The 23,192-nt window shown below is 43.1% G+C and overlaps 1 protein-coding gene across 1 annotated transcript in view; it reads left to right on the plus strand.

Annotated features, from left to right (window-relative positions):
* Positions 1-23,192, plus strand: part of LOC109878670 (metabotropic glutamate receptor 4-like) — a 287,551-nt gene that overhangs the window by 207,834 nt on the left and 56,525 nt on the right. The window contains exon 4 of the mRNA XM_020470908.2: positions 22,990-23,125. Within this exon, the coding sequence (XP_020326497.1) occupies positions 22,990-23,125 (136 nt within the window). The remainder of the gene's footprint in view (positions 1-22,989; positions 23,126-23,192) is intronic.

The following is a 23,192-nucleotide window of genomic DNA, read 5'->3' on the forward strand; positions in this document are numbered from 1 at the left end:
TGTCAAGTTCTCTTTTATTGTGGAACTGGGAGCTGAACAATGTGTGCACTCTTCTCTGAATTCTCTTCTCGGACCCGATTTAGACAACACTTTTGATAAAGCTGGCACCGAACAGTGCCATCTTCCAAGATCCTTTTTAACTCTAAAATAACATTTCCGTCACACATTATGGAAAATCTTACAGGAATACCTTTCATATCCTATTTATTGCCTTTTTAATGCACCCAAATTATGAAAATATAATCATATCCCTTTGAGAGTAGTCTCCGGGTATGCAGCTATTGCTATCCTTGCTCTAGGTAGTAATATGACTTGTTAACAACAGTAAACCATGAACCCTTTCTGACCAGAAGAGTTGCAGCTGCGCTGGTTGGAATCAAATCAAACTACATTACAGAAACAATTTCTGAAATTGCATTTTCATTTCAAAAGGTGCATCAACTAATGCATGATTTATTAGTAGTTTGTTAGATAAAATGTCTAAATTAATACTAATGGGCTTCTTCATGGACTATTTGAACTGCAACTGACAATTGGCAATCTGCAACTCATTAGGCAAATGATACTGCCTACTGCAAACACAAGTTAGACAAATAGGCCTTGGAGTCAGCTATGTTTAATGGCTGTTGGCAGCAGCAATAGTGTCTGAGTCAGACAGGCTTATCTTTGCAATATAGAATATTTAACAACATAGCCTACTGTGAAGAAGAAGAAAAAAATGATTGGAGAAATGTCAATGTTTTTCTTATTAACACCTCACAACTATCACGCTATTGAGAATGGATATAGAAACTATTGCTTCCAGTACACCAGTAGCAGTGCATGGGTAGAATTCAATGGGGAAGACAGGAAAAAAAGTTGTATTACAACCTGTGTTGTGATAATTGTATTGTTTGCTCTATAACCTGTTAGTTCATATGCCTTGCCACCGTGATACAGTGGAAGTCGGAAGTTTACATACACGTTGGCCAAATACATTTAAACTCAGTTTTTTACAATTCCTGACATTTAATCCTAGTAAAAATGACCTGTCTTAGGTCAGTTAGGATCACCACTTTATTTTGAGAATGTGAAATGTCAGCTTTTATTTATTTCGTCACATTCCCAGTGGGTCAGAAGTTTACATACACTCAATTAGTATTTGGTAGCATTGCCTTTAAATTGTTTAACATGGGTCAAACGTTTCGGGTAGCCTTCCACGAGCTTCCCACAATAAGTTGGGTGAATTTTGGCCCATTCCTCCGGACAGAGCTGGTGTAACTGAGTCAGGTTTCTCGGCATCCTTGCTCGCGCACACCTTTTCAGTTCTGCCCACAAATTTTCTATGGGATTGAGGTCAGTATTTTGTGATGGCCACTCCAATACCTTGACTTTGTTGTGCTTAAGCCATTTTGCCACAACTTTGGAAGTATGCTTGGGGTCAATGTCCATTTGGAAGTATGCTTGTGGTCAATGTCCATTTGGAAGTATGCTTGGGGTCAATGTCCATTTGGAAGTATGCTTGGGGTCAATGTCCATTTGGAAGTATGCTTGGGGTCAATGTCCATTTGGAAGTATGCTTGGGGTCAATGTCCATTTGGAAGTATGCTTGGGGTCATTGTCCATTTGGAAGACCCATTTGGAAGACCCATTTGGAAGACCCATTTGGAAGACCCAGTTGGAAGACCCATTTGGAAGACCCATTTGAAAGACCCAGTTGGAAGACCCATTTGGAAGACCCATTTGGAAGACCCATTTGGAAGACCCATTTGGAATACCCATTTGGAAGACCCATTGGGAAGACCCATTGGGAAGACCCATTTGGAAGACCCATTTGCGACCAAGCTTTAACTTTAATTCTAACTGATGTCTTGAGATGTTGCTTCAATATATCCACGTAATTGTCCTCCCTCATGATTCCATCTATTTTGTGAAGTGCACCAGTCCCTCCTGCAGCAAAGCACCCCCACAACATGATGCTGCCACCCCCGTGCTTCACAGTTGGGATGGTGTTCTTCGGCTTGCAAGCCTCCCCCTTTTTCCTCCAAACATAACTATTGTCATTATGGCCAAAAGTTATATTTTTGTTTCAGCAGACCAGAGGACATTTCTCCAAAAAGTACAATCTTTGTCCTCATGTGCAGTTGCAAACTTTAGTCTGGTTTTACTATGGCGGTATTGGAGCAGTGGCTTCTTCCTTGTTGAGCATACTTTCAGATAATGTCTATATAGGACTTGTTTTACTGTGGATATAGATACTTTGTAACCGTTTCCTCCAGCATCTTCACTAAGTCCTTTGCTGTTGTTCTGGGATTGGTTTGCACTTATCACACCAAAGTTCGTTCATCTCTCGGAGACAGAATGAGTCTCCTTCCTGAGCGGTATGACGCCTGTGTGGTCCCACGGTGTTTATACTTGCATTATTATTGCACTATTATTTGTACAGATGAATGTGGTACCTTCAGACATTTGGCAATTAATCTAAAATAATCTGTCTGTAAACAATTGTTGGAAAAATTACTTGTGTCACAAAGTAGATGTCTTAACCGACTTGCCAAAACTATAGTTTGTTAACAAGAAATTTGTGGAGTGGTTGGAAAATGAGCTTTATTGACTCCAACCTCAGTGTATGTAATCTTCCGACTTCAACTGTAGCTACAGAGTCAACTTCCATCCTTTCAGGCCAAGGGCACAATGTATAAATGTATATTTGGATCAGAATTGCCATTAAAATCCGTACTGAGAATTAAGTAAAACCACAAGTTCAAATCCCTCTCTCCATCCTTTGCTGATTTTAGCTAGCTAGCTACCACCGGAGAACAACAAAACAACGCGATGAAACAATTCAAGTTGTTTCTGTCAATGACATTTTGCTCTCATTGTGATGTGATTGAATTGAAGCCAAATCCAAACTGGCTTCCCTTTATTTTGGTTCACCAGGACCATTAACAGTTGAGCTCCCTTAGTTTAGCTCTTTTTGACCAGACAGCATCAGATAGACGGCCAACAGAGGGGCACTGTTTCGCTCGCTCGGATGCTTTCTCCAGTGAGATACATTCAGCCTCTTGTGAATTGAAGGAACATTATGACGGCAGATACAAAAGATACCTTATGATATGTTTTGTATTTTTGTGCTGCCTTCCCTTGGCATCAATGAATACATGCCACTGCAGAACACTACACTAAAGTCATAATTGGGTTCTTCCTACATGGCATCATCAACATCAGTCAACTATGATTAGCATTAGGAAGATAAATAATGAAACTGTACTTTCTCATTCCAGTACACTTGCAACAACTATAAGGTAGTTTGTGAAATACACATATTTGTGTGAAATGCACACAGATGGCTCCAAGTCGTTTATCCACCACTTCCAGGACTCTAAAATGAAATAGACAGTAAGAGGACACAGCCAGAGTAATCTTTTCTTCAAGCCACATACCAGTAAGTGCATCATAAAAAAATCTGTGCTGGCAGAAGTGTATTCCAGTGAGGAAAAAAAATCAGAATTTAGACGAACACAGCCATAATGAAAATATTGCTGCATTAGATTCCATAATGAAAAAAATGATATTGTCCCTTTGAATTCTTTTCATCTTTTGCTTCTTTGATGCAAAATTGGTTTGGTGCAGCACAGCACTTAAGAACATCATAGGGTAGGTGGAATGTTCTTTTTTATCCTTAATCTTAGGGCCATGCACAGAACTCAACATTTTTTTTTTTACACACTTCAGATGATACAGTATATTAGGCATTTTAGGGAAGTTGAGGAAACATATTTTCTATTCTGAAAAGAGATTAAGTAAATCAGAAAAATATCTTCAACTTCTCCAGATGGAGTGTTCCATCTAAATGGCTTTTTATCACTATCACCCAAAATGTTTAAAACAGATCCACAAAGAGGGTATTTATGTAAATGACTTCACACATCAGTCATCAGGTTCCACTATTCTTCAGTTACAGCTTGTTTTGCAGTGTTTTTATGCAAATATATTCTCCCGTTCTGTATTCATTGTGTACAGCAGAACGTTTGATTAGCATTTTTACTACCCTGTGTAATGAATGGGCAGCATATGCCTGTTTATTGTGGGCCTATTTTGCCCGTATCTCTGCATGTGTGATTTCAGAGCTCTGTTATCTTCCGCGCCTGGCATCTTAAGGGCTTGGATTTTTCTCCTCTGAAGCCACTCTGCTCCCAGGCAGTGGTGGAAAAAGAACCCAATTGTCATACTTGAGTAAAAGTAGTACTTTAAAGTATTTTTACTTAAGGACATTACACCACTGCTCCCAGGCAACAAGTCTCACTAATGATGGGTGATGATGCTTGTGGTGTGTTAACTATAGAGGGAAAAAAGGCTGAGATAAAGTCTTAGAAAGTCTGCATTCATAGCTGGGAGTTCAACATTCTCTTGTGTTGAGGATGTTTGTTCCAACTGCCTTTTCCTTCCCACTAACTTAAAGCTTTCTCATTAGACCATAAACAGTCAGAATAATTGTGAATTGTAAAGCAAAACATGAGGAAGGGGTTGGTTTGACCAAAACTGTCTGAATAATGAGTAATGGCTTTCCCTTAATGCATCAAACTAGTTGTCTGCTATCGACCTTATTCCAAACCGGAATCATAATGAGTAACACTTCGTAGAGTTTATTTTCTAGATATGTCTAAAGAGAAGACAGCAAATAGAGAACATACAGCTGAATTCATTTTTAAAAACTAAATAATTCCTTTGAAATGTTATAATACAATATCACACCGTATGGAAACTAAAAGCACACACAGTCCAAAAGTAGAAGGTTGTTTTATTTTGGTTCTGACCCAGAAAATGAATGCGATTGTGATTTGCCGCACAACGTTCCATTGGCCCAGCGAGGCCCACTACTTCCTGACTACAGACAGACACCTTGTCATTCCGGATGACCCAGTCTCCACTGTGACATACGAAGGCAGTGGAGCGATGTGCCAGGGCTCTAGGATCCTGCTGTCAGGCAGTCTCCTCCATATGGCACCCCAGTCCATTTCCTCCGCTTTTTAATTAACGCCTGTAGATGGTAAAGGCGGTCCCTTTTTCTGGAAGGACAGGTCAAACCTGTGCAAAACGCTCTCCCAGGGAGGAGCATCTACAAGCTGTTCAGATTTAATTGGCAGGGGTTGTTCTATTCTCTCGCATAATACAGTTTATAAATGACTCAAACCCCAAAAGCTCTCAATCTACAGAACAAACGAGCATAACCTACCTGCCAGTCCCCGAGACAAAGAAAAACACCTAGAATTTATCTCAACAAGCAAACATGGTGTTGTGGTGCATCAATGATGTTTCCATACGTTTCTTGAACCAAATCAGAGAGCTATTGGCTCAGCTTGCTTCAGATGTAATGTAGTCAAAGGGAGGTGTGCTTGATACACTGTCGGCTACATGGGAGTTGTGTTTTGTTCTAAACATTATAGACGTATAGTTTTATAGTTTAAAAGCCTGAGCTGGGACTTAATCTGCGTGTCTGTAAGTTGTAAAAATGTAGCAGACATTCTATATATTACTAAAACCACAACAAATTTTAAGGAATACAAAAAAAAATCGGAATAATTCCCATCACTCCAATTCTAAAGGCTTGCTGTTCACATAGATTGCATATTACTGCAAAGCGGACCAACAGTCTGCCCAAGGCAGCTGTAGACGTTTGAGTGAGGTCAGGAGGAAGTCAACTGTTCTGATTGAAACCTCTGCCCTCAACACAGCTTGGTCCCTTTAGGCATTACATTTTCTCAGTCTGTCAGGTGTGGGCCACTGCTCCAGGGTTGCGTGCTGAGTCCAAAAACTCTGGTCAGTTTAGCTTAAGATTCAGAATGACCTTCCAGGTGCAGTTGTCTATGTGAGCCCTGCACTGAGCTGTTTGATCTATAGTACACTACCACAGCGTTTAAAGTAACAACATAGGCTTAAACAAGGCCACAATAATATGCTTTGAATCACTGATTTCAGCATCAATATAGCAGTGCAAGTGGTTCAATTGGCAATTTGTGGTTCACCTACTCCAATGCACACCCCAAGTGTTTATAAACCACAACACCATGACATGTGTCATGACATGTGTCATGTGTAAGCATTCAACCAGTCTGCATCAGATGCAAGACAAAAAACTCTTGCGGTGTTGCCAATACATTATTCAACAACTTCACATCGATATGAAAAACACTAGTCAGCCTCCCTCCCCCCTGCTTGTGCCAATGTGTCTGTATGGGAGAGATTTGCACAGTCCCACTGGAGTTGTTCACTTCATAAAAGTGAAGGGGCATTGTGACACGGTTTTGTGGCAGAAAACTTATGCTGCTTTTTTGGGGAGGAAATGTAACACTGGGTAAAAGAGCAGGGAACAGATTTGTTCATTTGTTCTGATCTGTTATTCTATCCACTCAGGTGAGCTAACAAGATGTTGAGATAAGTGCTTCACCCCGCACAAGGCCCTGCATCCCGGCCTAACCACTTATTCGTAATTCAAATGATTTTGTATCATATTATGCTAATTACTATTTGTAAAATAACAGGGCAAGGGGATCTGCTGTTTTGTGAAAATAATAATAGTTAATTAGGTCATTTTTGTTGGGCTAATTGTTTACATGAAACAAACAGACAGGTATCTAGCTAATCATTTTAAGTGAAATTAAGCAAATTAATGTATCACTTTATCAAAAGAATATTGTCAAGTAAAATACAGGGAAAACTCCGGGAGGAGAGCTAGTTGAGTGTGTGATATTAAACTCAGCACACTGTCGTGTCCTTGGCTATGCCGGATTAAGTGATATGACATGCTATTCTATAAAATAATTTCTCCGTAATTAATATTACCTGATTGAGCTAATCATGTAAATGTAATTAACTAGAGTTGGGCACCACAAAATAATATTTATAGTGCTGTTATCTTCCGAATAACCTCTTAAAGACCTAGTAATATTTTACATCAATAGCAGTCAATATTAATCGTCATCTTAATTCAGTCTCATCTGAAAGTTGTAAATTCTTGGTTATCTGCATAAACCCTGGCTAACAAGTTGAACCAGCAATACAAAATTGGGTTTAATTATTTATTTACTAAATACCTAACTAATCACACAGAATTACACATACACATAATTAAATAACTTGATTACAAATTACGTCATAAAGGAAAACGTCCTGTCACGTTCTGACCTTTATTTCCTTTTTTTATTTCCTTTTATTTCCTTTTATTTCCTTTTTATTTAGTATGGTCAGGGCGGGAGTTGGGGTGGGCAGTCTATGTTTGTTTTTCTATGATTTGGGTATTTCTATGTTTCAGCCTAGTATGGTTCTCAATCAGAGGCAGGTGTCATTAGTTGTCTCTGATTGAGAATCATACTTAGGTAGCCTGGGTTTCACTGTGTTTGTGGGTGATTGTTCCTGTCTCTGTGTTTTGCACCAGATAGGGCTGTTTTGGGTTTTCACGTTTCTTGTTTTTGTTAGTTTGTTCATGTGAAGTGGTTTATTAAAACATGAATCAAAATAACCACGCTGCGCTTTGGTCCGCCTCTCCGTCAATGGAAGAAATCCATTACACGTCCCTAGCGGGCGGAACAGATATGACAGCTGGTTACACAAAAGAAAAGGGGCTGGGTTTGAGTGAAAGAGCGGTAAGACTGAGGAACAAAGGGCAAAGCTGTGCTATCGTAAATACAGTATCCTATGCATTCTAAATTACCGCCCATTTGGAAAAGGAAAATGCAATAAATATTGACTCTGAGCTGCGCTTCGGTAGGTTGGTCGTAGATGGAAGGCCGTGTTGCCCAACCGAGTCCTTCGTCCTTTGAAGAATGTCTCTGCTGGTAAATTGAATACGTTGTAGTAACGTCGTTTTGTGGTAGATGGGATACTCTGTCTGTTCCTTCCTAACCCTCGTTTGCATTGGCTGTTGCTAACTCAACGGCTAGGAGGTATCACTTCAGTAGTGAATAAGAGTTCAAAGTTCATACCATTCGCAACCAAAGCTCACGCTGATGTTGGTTTCGTTCTGTAGTTATTATCTGAACCATTCTGACATCGGACCGTCGTCCTCACGTCCTCAGAACAGGAGGTTATGTTGTTGTCAAGGGCTTATATAGGAAGGGAGAGGAGGGCGTGTTTGGAGGGCCACTGATTGAGCAGAGCCCTATCTTATGAAAACCCAAATCTCACATTTTAAAGCTAAAATCACATTTCATCCCATCACGAATAATTTCATATTCAAACATTTAAATTGAACAACAATTCCATGTGAATCCGATAACTCTGATGTGTAGACTTTCCACTGTAGAGTTTATGTCATCTTATCATTGATGAGAATGTCTCAGATGACAACCGAACTGACATCATATTCATTAAGTACCACCGCATATGTTCAATTGTTCGGATTACCAGAATATAGTTCATTTCCCCCCCACCTACTGATGTTCCCAGAATCTCTATGTTAACCAAGGGTTTTGCAAATGTAACATCAGTAGGGTAGAGAGAGGAAAAAGGGGGGAAGAGGTATTTATGACTGTCATAAACCAGGCCAACGTCATGACAACACACACTGTTTCCAATGAATACTTGTGGAGTGAGCGAAACCCTGCCTGAGGGGAAAGGGAAAGGGGATATCTAGTCAGTTGCACAACTGAATGCATTCAACCGAAATGTGTCATCTGCATTTAACCCCATCAGAGAAGTGCGGGGGGATGCCCTAATTGACGTAATCGGTTCCTGGGGAGCAATTGTTGTTGGCATTAACTGCCTTGCTCAGGGGACACCAAGGCACAAAGGCATGATGCAAGGTCAGATTCTAAAGGGACTCAAGAAGAAGTCTTATGTAGTCTTATGGCTTGGGGGTAGAAGCGGTAGCAGAGAGAACAGTCTGACTTGGGTGGATGGAGTTTTAGGGCCTTCCTCCTTCATGGTCTGGTATAGAGATCCTGGATGGCAGGGAGCTCAGCCCCATTGATGTACTGGGCCGTACTCATTACCCACTGTAGCGCCTTGTGGTCAGATGCCAAGCAGTTGCCATTCCAAGCAGTGATGCAGCCAGTCAAGATGCTATCAATGGTGCAGCTGTATAACTTATTTTGAGGATCTGAGGGCAAGTGGACAATGCTATGATTGGCCAAACTGAAACGACACTGGCCATAACAAAATACTTGATTAAATGTACCTGCCCACCCACCCAAAAGATGGGACTCTAGAATGTTTAATCCCCCAATGGCTAGACAGGCTAAATGCCCACAAAGACATGAATGACGGCCAAACAGTAGCGGAAATAATTACAATTAGGAAATTCAGTGGAGCAGTACAACAACAAATTGGGTTTCTGGGCAACAATGATTGTGTTTTTAAATTTAATGAACATGAATTCAGCATGAGAAAGACATAGCTTTGTGTCAGTTTGAACCCTTAAGCCACATTGCACTTCAACACAACCATTCAACACAACCATAGGACTATACGTGTACACAAAAATAAATTGAAGTCTGAGACAGTTTTGTTGGGGTACAGTGCTATGAAAAAGTATTTGCACCCTTTCTAATTTGCTCTACTGTTTCAGGGATCACTCCAATACACATACATTAAGCTGTATACAGTGTAGTGTAAAAGTACTGCCCCCTTTCTGACTTTCTCTACTTTTGCATATTTTTTATATAGGGAACCTTAGTGGACAAATAACAGAAATTACATACTTATTTCATTTATTTCATATAGAAAATTATGCCAGGCCTTATGCAAGACTGATCAACGACTACAGGCAGCATTTGGTTTCTGTCATTTGGTTACACTCAACCAGTTATTGAGTGTTTTTTATTTATTTTAATTTTGTTATTTCACCTTTATTTGACCAGGTAGGCCAGTTTAGAAGAAGTTGTCATTTACAACTGCGACCTGGCCAAGATAAAGCAGTGCGACAAAAACAACAACGCAGAGTTACACATAAACAAACATGCAGTCAATAACACAAGAGAAAAAAAATGAAAATCTATGTATAGTGTGTGCAAATGTAGAAGAGTAATGGAGGCAAAATAATTATAATTTAGCATTAAGCATTAAGTGTAAAGGGACAATTACTTTTTCACACAGGGGAATTGGGTGTTGCATAGCTTTGTTATTTAAATAAAATAAGTATCCATTTGTTTTGTTATTTGCAAACTCAGGTTCCCTTCATATAATATTAGGTTTTGGTTGAAGATCTGATGAGATGCAATATCAAAAATGTGGAAAAATAGAGAAAATCAGAAAGGGGGCAATTACTTTTTCAAGGCACTGTACACAGTTTCATGTATGGGTAGTGGAGTGCTGATGTGAAACTTTTCATTATCTTTATTCATATTTAATGCTATTTAGAGAATACATCATATTCTATGTGTATTACACAGCGGCTTCAGAAAGTATTACCCCTTGACTTATTCCACATTTGGTTGTGTTACAGACTGAATTCAAAATGGATGAAAGAGTGTCTCACCCATCTACAAACAATACCCCTAAATGACATAGTGAAAACAAGTTTCTGGAATTTTTTCTCACATTTTTTTTCTCACATTTTTTGGAAATGCAATTCAGAAATATCTAATTTACATAAGTATTCATACCCCTAAGTCAATACATGTTAGAATCACATTTGGCAGCAATTACAGCGGTCAGTCTTTCGGGGTAAGTCTCTAAGAGCTTAGCACTCCTGGATTGTACAATATTTGCATGTAATATTTAAAAAAAAATCTAACTCTTTCAAGTTGGTTGTTGATCATTGCTCGACAGCCATTTTCAAGTCTTGCCATAGATTTTCAAGCCAATTTAAGTCTAAACTGTAACTAGGCCACTAAGGAACATTGAATGTAATCCTGGTAAGCAACTCAATTGCTCCTCCGCTGTACCCGCACCCCACCATACCCCTGTCTGCGCATTATGCCCTGAATATATTCTACCATGCCCAGAAATCTGCTCCTTTTATTCTCTGTCCCCAACGCTCTAGGCGACCAGTGTTGATAGCCTTTAGCCGCACCCTCATTCTACTCCTCCTCTGTTCCGCGGGTGATGTGGAGGTAAACCCAGGCCCTGCATGTCCCCAGGCACCCTCATTTGTTGACTTCTGTGATCGAAAAAGCCTTGGTTTCATGCATGTCAACATCAGAAGCCTCCTCCCTAAGTTTGTTTTACTCACTGCTTTAGCACACTCTGCTAACCCTGATGTCCTTGCCGTGTCTGAATCCTGGCTCAGGAAGGCCACCAAAAATTCTGAGATTTCCATACCCAACTATAACATTTTCCGTCAAGATAGAACTGCCAAAGGGGGAGGAGTTGCAGTCTACTGCAGAGATAGCCTGCAAAGTAATGTCATACTTTCCAGGTCCATACCCAAACAGTTCGAACTACTAATTTTGAAAATTACTCTCTCCAGAAATAAGTCTCTCACTGTTGCCGCCTGCTACCGACCCCCCTCAGCTCCCAGCTGTGCCCTGGACACCATTTGTGAATTGATCGCCCCCCATCTAGCTTCATATTTTGTTCTGTTAGGTGACCTAAACTGGGATATGCCTAACACCCCGGCAGTCCTACAATCTAATCTAGATGCCCTCAATCTCACACAAATCATCAAGGAACCTACCAGGTACAACCCTAAATCTGTAAACAAGGGCACCCTCATAGACGTCATCCTGACCAACTGGCCCTCCAAATACACCTCCGCTGTCTTCAACCAGGATCTCAGCGACCACTGCCTCATTGCCTGTATCCGCTACGGAGCCGCAGTCAAATGACCACCCCTCATCACTGTCAAACGCTCCCTAAAACACTTCTGTGAGCAGGCCTTTCTAATCGACCTGGCCCGGGTATCCTGGAAGGACATTGACCTCATCCCATCAGTTGAGGATGCCTGGTCATTCTTTAAAAGTAACTTCCTCACCATTTTAGATAAGCATGCTCCGTTCAAAAAATGCAGAACTAAGCACAGATATAGCCCTTGGTTCACTCCAGACCTGACTGCCCTCGACCAGCACAAAAACATCCTGTGGCGGACTACAATAGCATCGAATAGTCCCCGCGATATGCAACTGTTCAGGGAAGTCAGGAACCAATACTAGCAGTCAGTCAGGAACGCTAAGGCCAGCTTCTTCAGGTAGAAATTTGCATCCTGTAGCTCCAACTCCAAAAGGTTCTGGGACACTGTGAAGTCCATGGAGAACAAGAGCACCTCCTCCCAGCTGCCCACTGCACTGAGGCTAGGTAACACGGTCACCACCGATAAATCCATGATTATCGAAAACTTCAACAAGCATTTCTCAACGGCTGGCCATGCCTTCCGCCTGGCTACTCCAACCTCGGCCAACAGCTCCGCCCCACCCCCGCAGCTACTCGCCCAAGCCTCTCCAGGTTCTCCTTTACCCAAATCCAGATAGCAGATGTTCTGAAAGAGCTGCAAAACCTGGACCTGTACAAATCAGCTGGGCTTGACAATCTGTACCCTCTATTTCTGAAACTATCCGCCGCCATTGTCGCAACCCCTATTACCAGCCTGTTCAACCTCTCTTTCATATCGTCTGAGATCCCCAAGGATTGGAAAGCTGCCGCAGTCATCCCCCTCTTCAAAGGGGGAGACACCCTGGACCCAAACTGTTACAGACCTATATCCATCCTGCCCTGCCTATCTAAGGTCTTCGAAAGCCAAGTCAACAAACATATCACTGACCATCTCGAATCCCACCGTACCTTCTCCGCTGTGCAATCTGGTTTCCGAGCCGGTCACGGGTGCACCTCAGCCACGCTCAAGGTACTAAACGATATCATAACCGCCATCGATAAAAGACAGTACTGTGCAGCCGTCTTCATCGACCTTGCCAAGTCTTTCGACTCTGTCAATCACCATATTCTTATCGACTGACTCAGTAGCCTCGGTTTTTCGGATGACTGCCTTGCCTGGTTCACCAACTACTTTGCAGACAGAGTTCAGTGTGTCAAATCGGAGGGCATGCTGTCCGGTCCTCTGGCAGTCTCTATGGGGGTGCCACAGGGTTCAATCCTCGGGCCGACTCTTTTCTCTGTATATATCAATGATGTTGCTCTTGCTGCGGGCGATTCCCTGATCCACCTCTACGCAGACGACACCATTCTATATACTTCCGGCCCGTCCTTGGACACTGTGCTATCTAACCTCCAAACGAGCTTCAATGCCATACAACACTCCTTCCGTGGCCTCCAACTGCTCTTAAACGCTAGTAAAACCAAATGAATGCTTTTCAACCATTCGCTGCCTGCACCCGCACGCCTGACCAGCATCACCACCCTGGATGGTTCCGACCTTGAATATGTGGACGTCTATAAGTACCTAGGTGTCTGGCAAGACTGTAAACTCTCCTTCCAGACTCATATCAAACATCTCCAATCGAAAATCAAATCTAGAGTCGGCTTTCTATTCCGCAACAAACCCTCCTTCACTCACGCCGCCAAACTTACCCTAGTAAAACTGACTATCCTACCGATCCTTGACTTCGGCGATGTCATCTACAAAATTGCTTCCAACACTCTACTCAGCAAACTGGATGCAGTTTATCACAGTGCCATCCGTTTTGTCACTAAAGCACCTTATACCACCCACCACTGCGACCTGTATGCTCTAGTCGGCTGGCCCTCGCTACACATTAGTCGCCAGACCCACTGGCTCCAGGTCATCTACAAGTCCATGCTAGGTAAAGCTCTGCCTTATCTCAGTTCACTGGTCACGATGGCAACACCCACCCGTAGCACGCGCTCTAGCAGGTGTATCTCACTGATCATCCCTAAAGCCAACACCTCATTTGGCCGCCTTTCGTTCCAGTTCTCTGCTGCCTGTGACTGGAACGAATTGCAAAAATCGCTGAAGTTGGAGACTTTTATCTCCCGCATCAACTTCAAACATCTGCTATCTGAGCAGCTAACCGATCGCTGCAGCTGTACATAGTCTATCGGTAAATAGCCCACCCATTTTTACCTACCTCATCCCCATACTGTTTTTATTTATTTACTTTTCTGCTCTTTTGCACACCAATATCTTTACCTGTGCATGACCATCTGATCATTTATCACTCCAGTGTTAATCTGCAAAATTGTAATTATTCGCCTAACTCCTCATGCCTTTTGCACACAATGTATATAGACTCCCCTTTTTTTCTACTGTGTTATTGACTTGTTAATTGTTTACTCCATGTGTAACTCTGTGTTGTCTGTTCACACTGCTATGCTTTATCTTGGCCAGGTCGCAGTTGCAAATGAGAACTTGTTCTCAACTAGCCTACCTGGTTAAATAAAGGTGAAATAAAAAAATACAAATAAAAAATTGTATATTTGGCATTGTGTTTTAGGTTATTGTCCTGCTGAAAGGTACATTTGTCTCCCAGTGTCTGTTGGAAAGCAAACTGAAGCAGGTTTTCCTCTAGGATTTTGCCTGTGCGTAGCTCGATTCTGTTTGTTTTTATCAACAAAAAATGACGTAGTCCTTGCTGATGACAAGCATACCCATAACATGATGCAGCCCCAAACATAATGCTTTGTATTCAGGACATAAAGCTGATTTCTTTGCCAATTTTTTTGCAGATTTACTTTTGTGCCTTATCGCAAACATGATGCATGTTTTGGAATATATTTATTCTTTACAGGCTTCCTTCTCTTCACTCTGTCATTTAGGTTAGTGTTATGGAGTAACTACAGTGTTGTTGATCCATGCTCAGTTTCCTATGACAGCTATTAAACCATTGCTTGGACCTTAAAACTATTTTATTTTATACTCATCATCATTATCAGATGTTGGGGTCCTGTCTTCCAGCCCCTTTGTTTATAGAGTTCTTTCTATAATCATTAAACTCTAACTGTTTTATTAAAGTACTGATTTGCCTCAAAGTGAAATCCCTGATTGGTTGCCTTCCTCTCTAGCAATGGAGTTCAAATCAAATCAAAGTTTATTTTTCACGTGCGCCGAATACAACAGGTGAAGACCTTACAGTGAAATGCTTACTTACAGGCTCTAACCAATAGTGCAAAAAAGGCATTAGTAGAACAATAGGTAAGTAAAGAAATAAAACAACAGTAAAAACAGAGTGAAAAAACAGTAGAGAGGCTATATACAGTAGAGAGGCTATATACAGTAGCGAGGCTATATACAGTAGCGAGGCTATATACAGTAGCGAGGCTATATACAGTAGCGAGGCTATATACAGTAGAGAGGCTATATACAGTAGAGAGGCTATATACAGTAGAGAGGCTATATACAGTAGAGGGGCTATATACAGTAGCGAGGCTATATACAGTAGAGAGGCTATATACAGTAGAGGGGCTATATACAGTAGCGAGGCTATATACAGTAGCGAGGCTATATACAGTAGAGAGGCTATATACAGTAGAGAGGCTATATACAGTAGAGGGGCTATATACAGTAGAGGGGCTATATACAGTAGAGAGGCTATATACAGTAGAGGGGCTGTATACAGTAGCGAGGCTATATACAGTAGCGAGGCTATATACAGTAGAGAGGCTATATACAGTAGAGAGGCTATATACAGTAGAGGGGCTATATACAGTAGCGAGGCTATATACAGTAGAGAGGCTATATACAGTAGCGAGGCTATATACAGTAGCGAGGCTATATACAGTAGCGAGGCTATATACAGTAGCGAGGCTATATAATATACAGTAGCGAGGCTATATACAGTAGCGAGGCTATATACAGTAGCGAGGCTATATACAGTAGCGAGGCTATAAAAGTAGTGAGGCTACATACAGACACCGGTTAGTCAGGCTGATTGAGGTAGTATGTACATATAGATATGGTTAAAGTGAGTATGCATATATGATGAACAGAGAGTAGGAGTAGCATAAAAGACTGGTTGGCGGGTGGTCGGTGGCGGAACACAATGCAGATAGCCCGGTTATCCAATGTGCGGGAGCGCTGGTTGGCCGGGCCAATTTAGGTAGTATGTACATGAATGTATAGTTAAAGTTACTAGGCATATATGATAAACAGAGAGCAGCAGTCTAAAAGAGGGGTTGGGGGGGCGCACAATGCAAATAGTCCAGGTAGCCATTTGATTACCTGTTCAGGAGTCTTATGGCTTGGGGGTTAAAACTGTTGAGAAGCCTTTTTGTCCTAGACTTGGCACTCCGTTAACGCTTGCCATGCGGTAGTAGAGAGAACAGTCTATGACTGGGGTGGCTGGGGTCTTTGACAATGTTTAGGGCCTTCCTCTGACACCGCCTGGTGTAGAGGTCCTGGATGGCAGGCAGCTTAGTTAATATCCTTGGGTGTATTGATACACCATCCAAAGTGTAATTAATAACTTCACCATGCTCAAAGGATATTAAAGTGTCAAATGTTTTATGTTTACCCATCTACTAATAGGTGCCCTTCCTTGTGAGGCACTGGAATAACTCCCTGATCTTTGTGGTTGAATCAGTGTTTGAAATTCACTGCTCAACTGAGGAACCTTACAGATAATTGTATGTTCTGTGTGGGGTACAGAGTTGAGGTAGTTATTCCAAAATCATGTTAAACACTATTATTGCACACAGAGTCCATGAAACGTATTTATGTGACTTGTTAAACACATTTGTAATCCTGAACATATTTAGGCTTGCCATAACCAATGGGTTGAATACTTATTGACTCAAGACATTTCAGTTTTTCAGTTTTAATTAATTTGTAAAAACACAATTCCACTTTATGGGGACATTATGGGGTATTGTGTGTAGGCCACAAAATGTAAAGTTCATCCATTTTAAATTCAGGCTGTTACACAAACATGTGAATTCTTTCTGAATTCTTTCTTTGCCCTCATTTAAGCCCATTTCTTTTCACTGTTTACTTCAGCTGCTGACAACAAACATTTTGAGAATAAGAAACAGTAGTTTCACTGTATGCAATTAGAACTGTAGATCATTATGTGCTGGAAAAAAGGGTGACATTATACACAAAGCAATTCTGGAGTCCTGAAAATGGAATGAAAACATAAGCAGTTGCTCACAGCAGTGCATTTCAGTGGGAATGAGAATGATTCTGTGTAATGGAATATCTGAACAGTAGGTTGCTCGGTGCACAACCTATTTTGACATGAATGATATTCTATTTTCAATTCTATTCTAATTCCCATTTTCTTGGTGAGGAAATTCCCCTGTGATTAATAGATCTCACCATCTTTGAGTCCTAAATAACGTAAATGAGTTACTTCTGGTTCGTTCAGCCATTCCTATGGGGAAAATAAATGGGGAAAGAATAGGGTTTTGGGGTAAACACCAGAAATAAGGTCTGAGATTAACACAGGTTTAGGAGATCTTTTACGTTTCATTATAATGTCAGTCAGTTAGCGTAACTGTTACGTTCCCCAGCAAGAAATCCAAATAATGTCGCTTAAACAGAAGGAGGAACAAAGAGTTACTGACAACAATCAAACAAAACAGGTGGGATTATAGGAGGGGTTCTGAAAGACACTCATCCACTGAAAGTTGACTATTAACAACAACTGGATCCAGCACAGGTGTAACACATACTGACTAATTGTAATGCTCCGGGTGTCGTGGGTGTGGAGTCAGACGCAGGAGACATAGAGTGCAAGGCTGTGCTCTTTTAATGCACTAACGCACCACAGGGTGCTCACAATAATAACGTCCCCAAACACGGGGAATGAGAAAGGTACAACTGAAATTTCACGACCAGGAACAAACACGTTCCTCTACATTAGAGCCGAAGGTTACAATCATGAATCCCGCACAACAACCAGGTGGGCCGGCTGTCTAATAAAGACAAACCAATCATTCACCAACATGTGCTACCAATAAACATACAAGGAGGGGAGGAAAGACAATCAGTGGCAGCTAATAGGCCGGTGACGACGACCGCCGAGCGCCACCCGCCCGGGAAGGGAAACCACCCTCGGTCGGACTCGTGACAGTACCACCCCCCCCTGACGCGCGGCTCCCGCAGCGCGCCGACACCGGCCTCGAGGTCGACCCGGAGGACGAGGTGCAGGGCGATCCGGATGGAGGCGATGGAAATCCCTCAACATGGATGGATCCAAGATGTCCCCCACCCGTACCCAGCACCTCTCCTCCGGACCGTACCCCTCCCAGTCCACGAGGTACTGCATGCCCCTCACCCGGCGTCTTGAATCCAGAATGTCCCGGATCGTATACGCCGGGGACCTCTCGATGTCCAGAGGGGGGGGGGGGCCTCCGGCACCTCACTGTCCTGCAGGGGACCAGCTACCACCGGCCTGAGGAGAGACACATGAAACGAGGGGTTAATATGATAATAGGAAGGGAGTTGTAATCGATAACATACCTCGTTTATTCTCCTCAGGACTTTAAAAGGCCCTACACACTGCGGACCAAGCTTCCAGCAGGGCAAGCGAAGGGATAGGTTTCGGGTCGAGAGCCAGACCCTGTCCCCTGGTACAATCACTGCGGTGGCAGTCAGCACTCCTCTTCTGCCGTCCACTTGCTTGTTGTAGAGATTCCTGGACGGCCCTCCAGGTCTCCTTGGAGCGCTGTACCCATTCCTCCACCGCAGGAGCCTTGGTCTGGCTCGGATGCCATGGTGCCAGGACCGGCTGGTACCCCAACACACACTGAAAAGGGGACACGTTAGTAGAGGAGTGGCGTAGTGAGTTCTGGGCCATTTCAGCCCAGGGAATGTATCGTGCCCACTCCCCTGGCCGATCCTGGCAATACGACCGCAGAAACCTACCCACCTCCTGGTTCACTCTCTCCACCTGCCCATTACTCTCGGGGTGATAACCGGAGGTCAGGCTGACAGAGACCCCCAAACGTTCCATGAAAGCCCTCCATACCCGGGATGTGAATTGGGGGCCCCGATCAGAAACGATGTCCTCCGGCACCCCGTAGTGCCGAAAGACATGGGTGAATAACGCCTCCACAGTCTGTAGGGCTGTAGGGATACCGGGCAACGGGAGGAGACGGCAGATTTAAGAGAACAGATCCACAATCACTAGAACCGTGGTGTTCCCCTGAGATGGCGGAAGATCGGTCAGGAAATCTACGGATAGATGTGACCATGGCCGCTGTGGAATGGGGAGGGGTTGTAACTTCCCTCTAGGAAGGTGCCTAGGAGCCTTACTCTGGGCGCACACCGAACAGGAGGAGACATAACCCTTAATGTCCTTAGCCAAAGTAGGCCACCAATACCTCCCCTGAAGGCTCCCCACTGTCCTCGTCACCCCAGGGTGACCCGAGGAGGGTAGGACGTGAGCCCACCGAATCAGTTTGTCCCGAACACCAAGCGGCACGTACCATCGCCCCACCGGACACTGAGGAGGCGCGGGTTCCGCCCGTAACGCCCGCTCGATGTCCGAGTCCACCTCCCATACCACTGGTGCTACCAGCTTTGAGGCGGGAAGGATGGGAGTTTGTTCGGTGGACCCATCCTCCGTGTCGTAAAGGTGGGACAGTGCGTCAGCCTTTACGTTCTGGGAGCCCGGTCTATAAGACAAAGTAAACCGGAACCGGGTGAAGAATATGGCCCACCTTGCCTGACGTGGGTAAAGTCTCCTAGCTGCCCGAATATACTCCAGATTCTGGTGGTCGGTCCAGATGAGAAAGGGGTTCTTAGCCCCCTCAAGCCAGTGTCTCCACACATTCAGAGCTCTAACCACCGCTAGCAACTCCCGGTCCCCCACATCAGAGTTACGCTCCGCTGGGCTGAGCTTCCTTGAGAAGAAAGCGCAGGGGCTGAGTTTTGGTGGCGTACCCAAGCTCTGTGATAGCACGGCACCCACCCCAGCCTCGGATGCGTCCACCTCCACTATGAATGCTAGAGAGGGGTCCGGATGTGCCAACACGGGTGCATCAGTGAACAGCGCATTCAACTTGTTGAATGCTCAGTCCGCCTCTGCTGACCACTGCAACCGCACCGGGCCCCCCTTCAGCAGTGAGGTAATGGGAGCCGCTATCTGGCCAAAACCCCGGATAAACCTCCGGTAGTAGTTGGCAAAACCCCAAAACCGCTGCACCTCCTTTACCGTGGTAGGAGTCGGCCAATTACGCACGGCCCTAATGCGGTCGCCCTCCATCACCACCCCCGAGGTGGAAATGCGATAACCCAGAAAAGAGACAGCTCGTTTAGAGAACACACATTTCTCAGCCTTGACTGATAGGTCATGCTCCAGCAGTCTACCAAGCACCTTGCGTACCAGAGACACATGCGCGGTGTGAGTGGCCGAGTAGATCAGAATGTCATCGATATAAACAACCACTCCCTGCCCGCACAGGTCCCTGAGAATCTTGTCTACAAAAGATTGAAAAACGTCTGGAGCATTCTTTAACCCATACGGCATGACGAGGTACTCATAGTGGCCTGATGTGGTACTAAATGCGGTTTTCCACTCGTCTCCCTTCCGAATACGCACCAGACTATACGCCCTCCTGAGATCCAGTTTTGTGAAGAACTGCGCTCCGTGGAAGGATTCCACCGCCGTAGCGATGAGAGGTAGAGGGTAACTATACCCCACTGTGATGGCGTTTAGACCTCTATAATCAATACATGGACGCAAACCTCCCTCCTTTTTCCTCACAGTAGTTCTAAAACATGCGGTGATTGTGCAGAGAGCCACATCTATTTACATAAATACTCATTATAAATGTTGATGAAAATAAAAGTGTTATACATGGAATTAGAGATATACTTCTCCTTAAGGCAACCGCTGTGTCAGATTTCAAAAACACTTTACGGAAACAGCAAACCGTGCAATAATCTGAGTACAGCATTCAGACAACAAAGCAGCCAAAAAGATATCCTCTATATTGGGTAGTCAACATTAGTCATAAAGAGCATTATAAATATTCACTTACCTTTGATGATCTTCATCAGAATGCACTCCAGGAATCACAGTTCCACAATAAATATTTGTTTTGTTCGATAATGTCCATCATTTATGTCCAAATAGCTTCTCTTGTTAGGGCGTTTGGTAGCTAGTAGCGGTGCGTGAGTAAAATCATTGGGGAAGCCAAGCCAGTAAAAAAGTCATATTACAACCCATGTTGTGATAATTGCATTGTTTGTTCTATAACCCATTTGTTCTTATGCCACCATGATATACAATAAGGCTATGACAACAAACAGACAACAGTCTCATGGTGGCGGAATAAATTCAACTATGCATATGTTTGTTTCATCACAAAACCGGAGAACAACATCTGTCCGGTGAGGTTCACAAAGCAAATATTGCAAGTCACAAACAGTTATATCACCTACAGCATGGTCAGTTAATGTTTTCGACGGTTTACTAAACAACTACTGATTTAGAACCACAGAGAGTTACCCCAAGCCAGCAAAAAGACAACAGGAGCACTGCCTCTGCTATTCCAGCACCATTTCAACATATACATTTAAACATAATCAAATCAACAAGGCTATATATGCTTGGTTTAATACACAGTACAAAAAATGTAAGATGCCAAAAACAATTTAGTCGAATCAATGATGCTAAATATCTTGTGGTTGTCCATGGTGCTGATTTCTATCTGTCTCTGTGTGTATGCGTGCATGCGCACACACTTGTAGAATAGTTGAACACCAATGCCGTCCCATTCTCTTCTATGTTGGCAAAACTGTCTATAGCTCTGTACGCTTTTAGTTTGAGTTTTCCTAGGCTACCTAGCTAAAATACTTGCTAGCCTGACATCCTCGCATGGGCAACAATGAACCAGCTAACTTAGCTACCTAGCGTGAGCCTACTAGGCTACATCCAGGCTACATATTGAACTTCTATCACCTCAGGCCAGTGGCGCAACATATGAATTTATGGTTAGATCAGAATCGACGTCAGAATCCTTGGCCTGTAGAGAGAATTAAGTCAAAACCGCAAGTCCTAATACCCATCTCCAGCCATGGTTTAGGAAAGGGTCGATATCTAGACACATTTTTCTGACAATGGTGAAGTTTTGCTTAGGAGATGATTTGGTTGTTGTGAAGCCAAATCCAAGCTGGCCTCCCTTGGGGGGTGTTTTGCTGCGCCAGGACAATCCCACACTTGAGCGCAGCTTAATGCTGATTGGCTAATTATTTTAGAATTGTTTTATCAAGGGAGGCCAAATGATTGCTGACATCAATCAATGAAATGTTGCGGTGGAAACATCTCACACTCTTTTGTTCCAGACAGCACCAAATACATGGGTTACACATACTGAGACAGAGGGGCGATCGTATAATTTTTCCGGTGAGATTCAGCCACTTGCGAATTGACGGAACATCTTTTATTGGTCAAATTTTCGGAGAAGCATGGCTTCCCTTGGCATCCATGAATACACGCCGCCGATTCTAACTCTATTGTCCTACCGCTATCTAATTACCATAACATTTACTACTTGCAAATATTGTTTTAATATGTGACGTCTGTCATTGCTTTCATCATCACCTTGTGTGTATTTCTGCTTTGGTATAGTGGGTCTCTAATTTCCATATTTCATTATTTGAAGCTGTTCTCATCCCTGTGGTTTAAGTGTGTTGATTAAAGATGTCCTTGGTAAGGGTATCTTCAAAATGAACATGGATCAAGTGAAGTCCTATGTGTCAGATTTCCTCTCTGCCCCCCACTGGGCAGTAACTGAGCGTCAGATGCAAATGTTTTCACAGCAGGTGGATTTAGTGAAGCCGAAGGATTCATACAGTCACAAACCTCAGAGAGAACAATGTTGTTGAGAGTTCTGCACTTACTGGTGATCTACACTCTTAGAAAAAAAAAATATTTGGCTGTCCCCATAGGATAAACATATTTGGTTCCAGGTAGAACCATTTTTGGTTCCAGGTAGAACCCTCTGTGGAAATGGTCCTAAATAGAACCCAACAGGGTTCTTCAAAGGGTTCTTCAATGGGGACAGCCGAAGAACCCTTTTAGGTTCTACATAGCACCTTCTTTTCTAAGAGTGTACTGATAGCTCAAGTTGAGCTTCTGTGAGAAGTGAAAACCTTCCAATCCAGCACTTAACCTGCCACTCAACTGCTTTGTGTTTTCTTTCTCTCTGTTGTAGGAGGTGTGTGCATCTCTCAGTCGGTCAAGATTCCCCGGGAGCCGAAACAGGGAGAGTTTGATAAGGTCATTCGCAGACTAAGAGAAAACCCAAATGCAAGGGTGGTCATTATTTTCGCCAATGAGGATGATATCAGGTAAGGGTATTATCATCGTAGCATTGACAAGTTGAATATGAAATATACTAAAATCATACAAATGTTC

The sequence above is a fragment of the Oncorhynchus kisutch genome, linkage group LG1 (genome assembly GCF_002021735.2).
Source record: "Oncorhynchus kisutch isolate 150728-3 linkage group LG1, Okis_V2, whole genome shotgun sequence".
NCBI classification, from domain to species: Eukaryota; Metazoa; Chordata; class Actinopteri; order Salmoniformes; family Salmonidae; genus Oncorhynchus; species Oncorhynchus kisutch.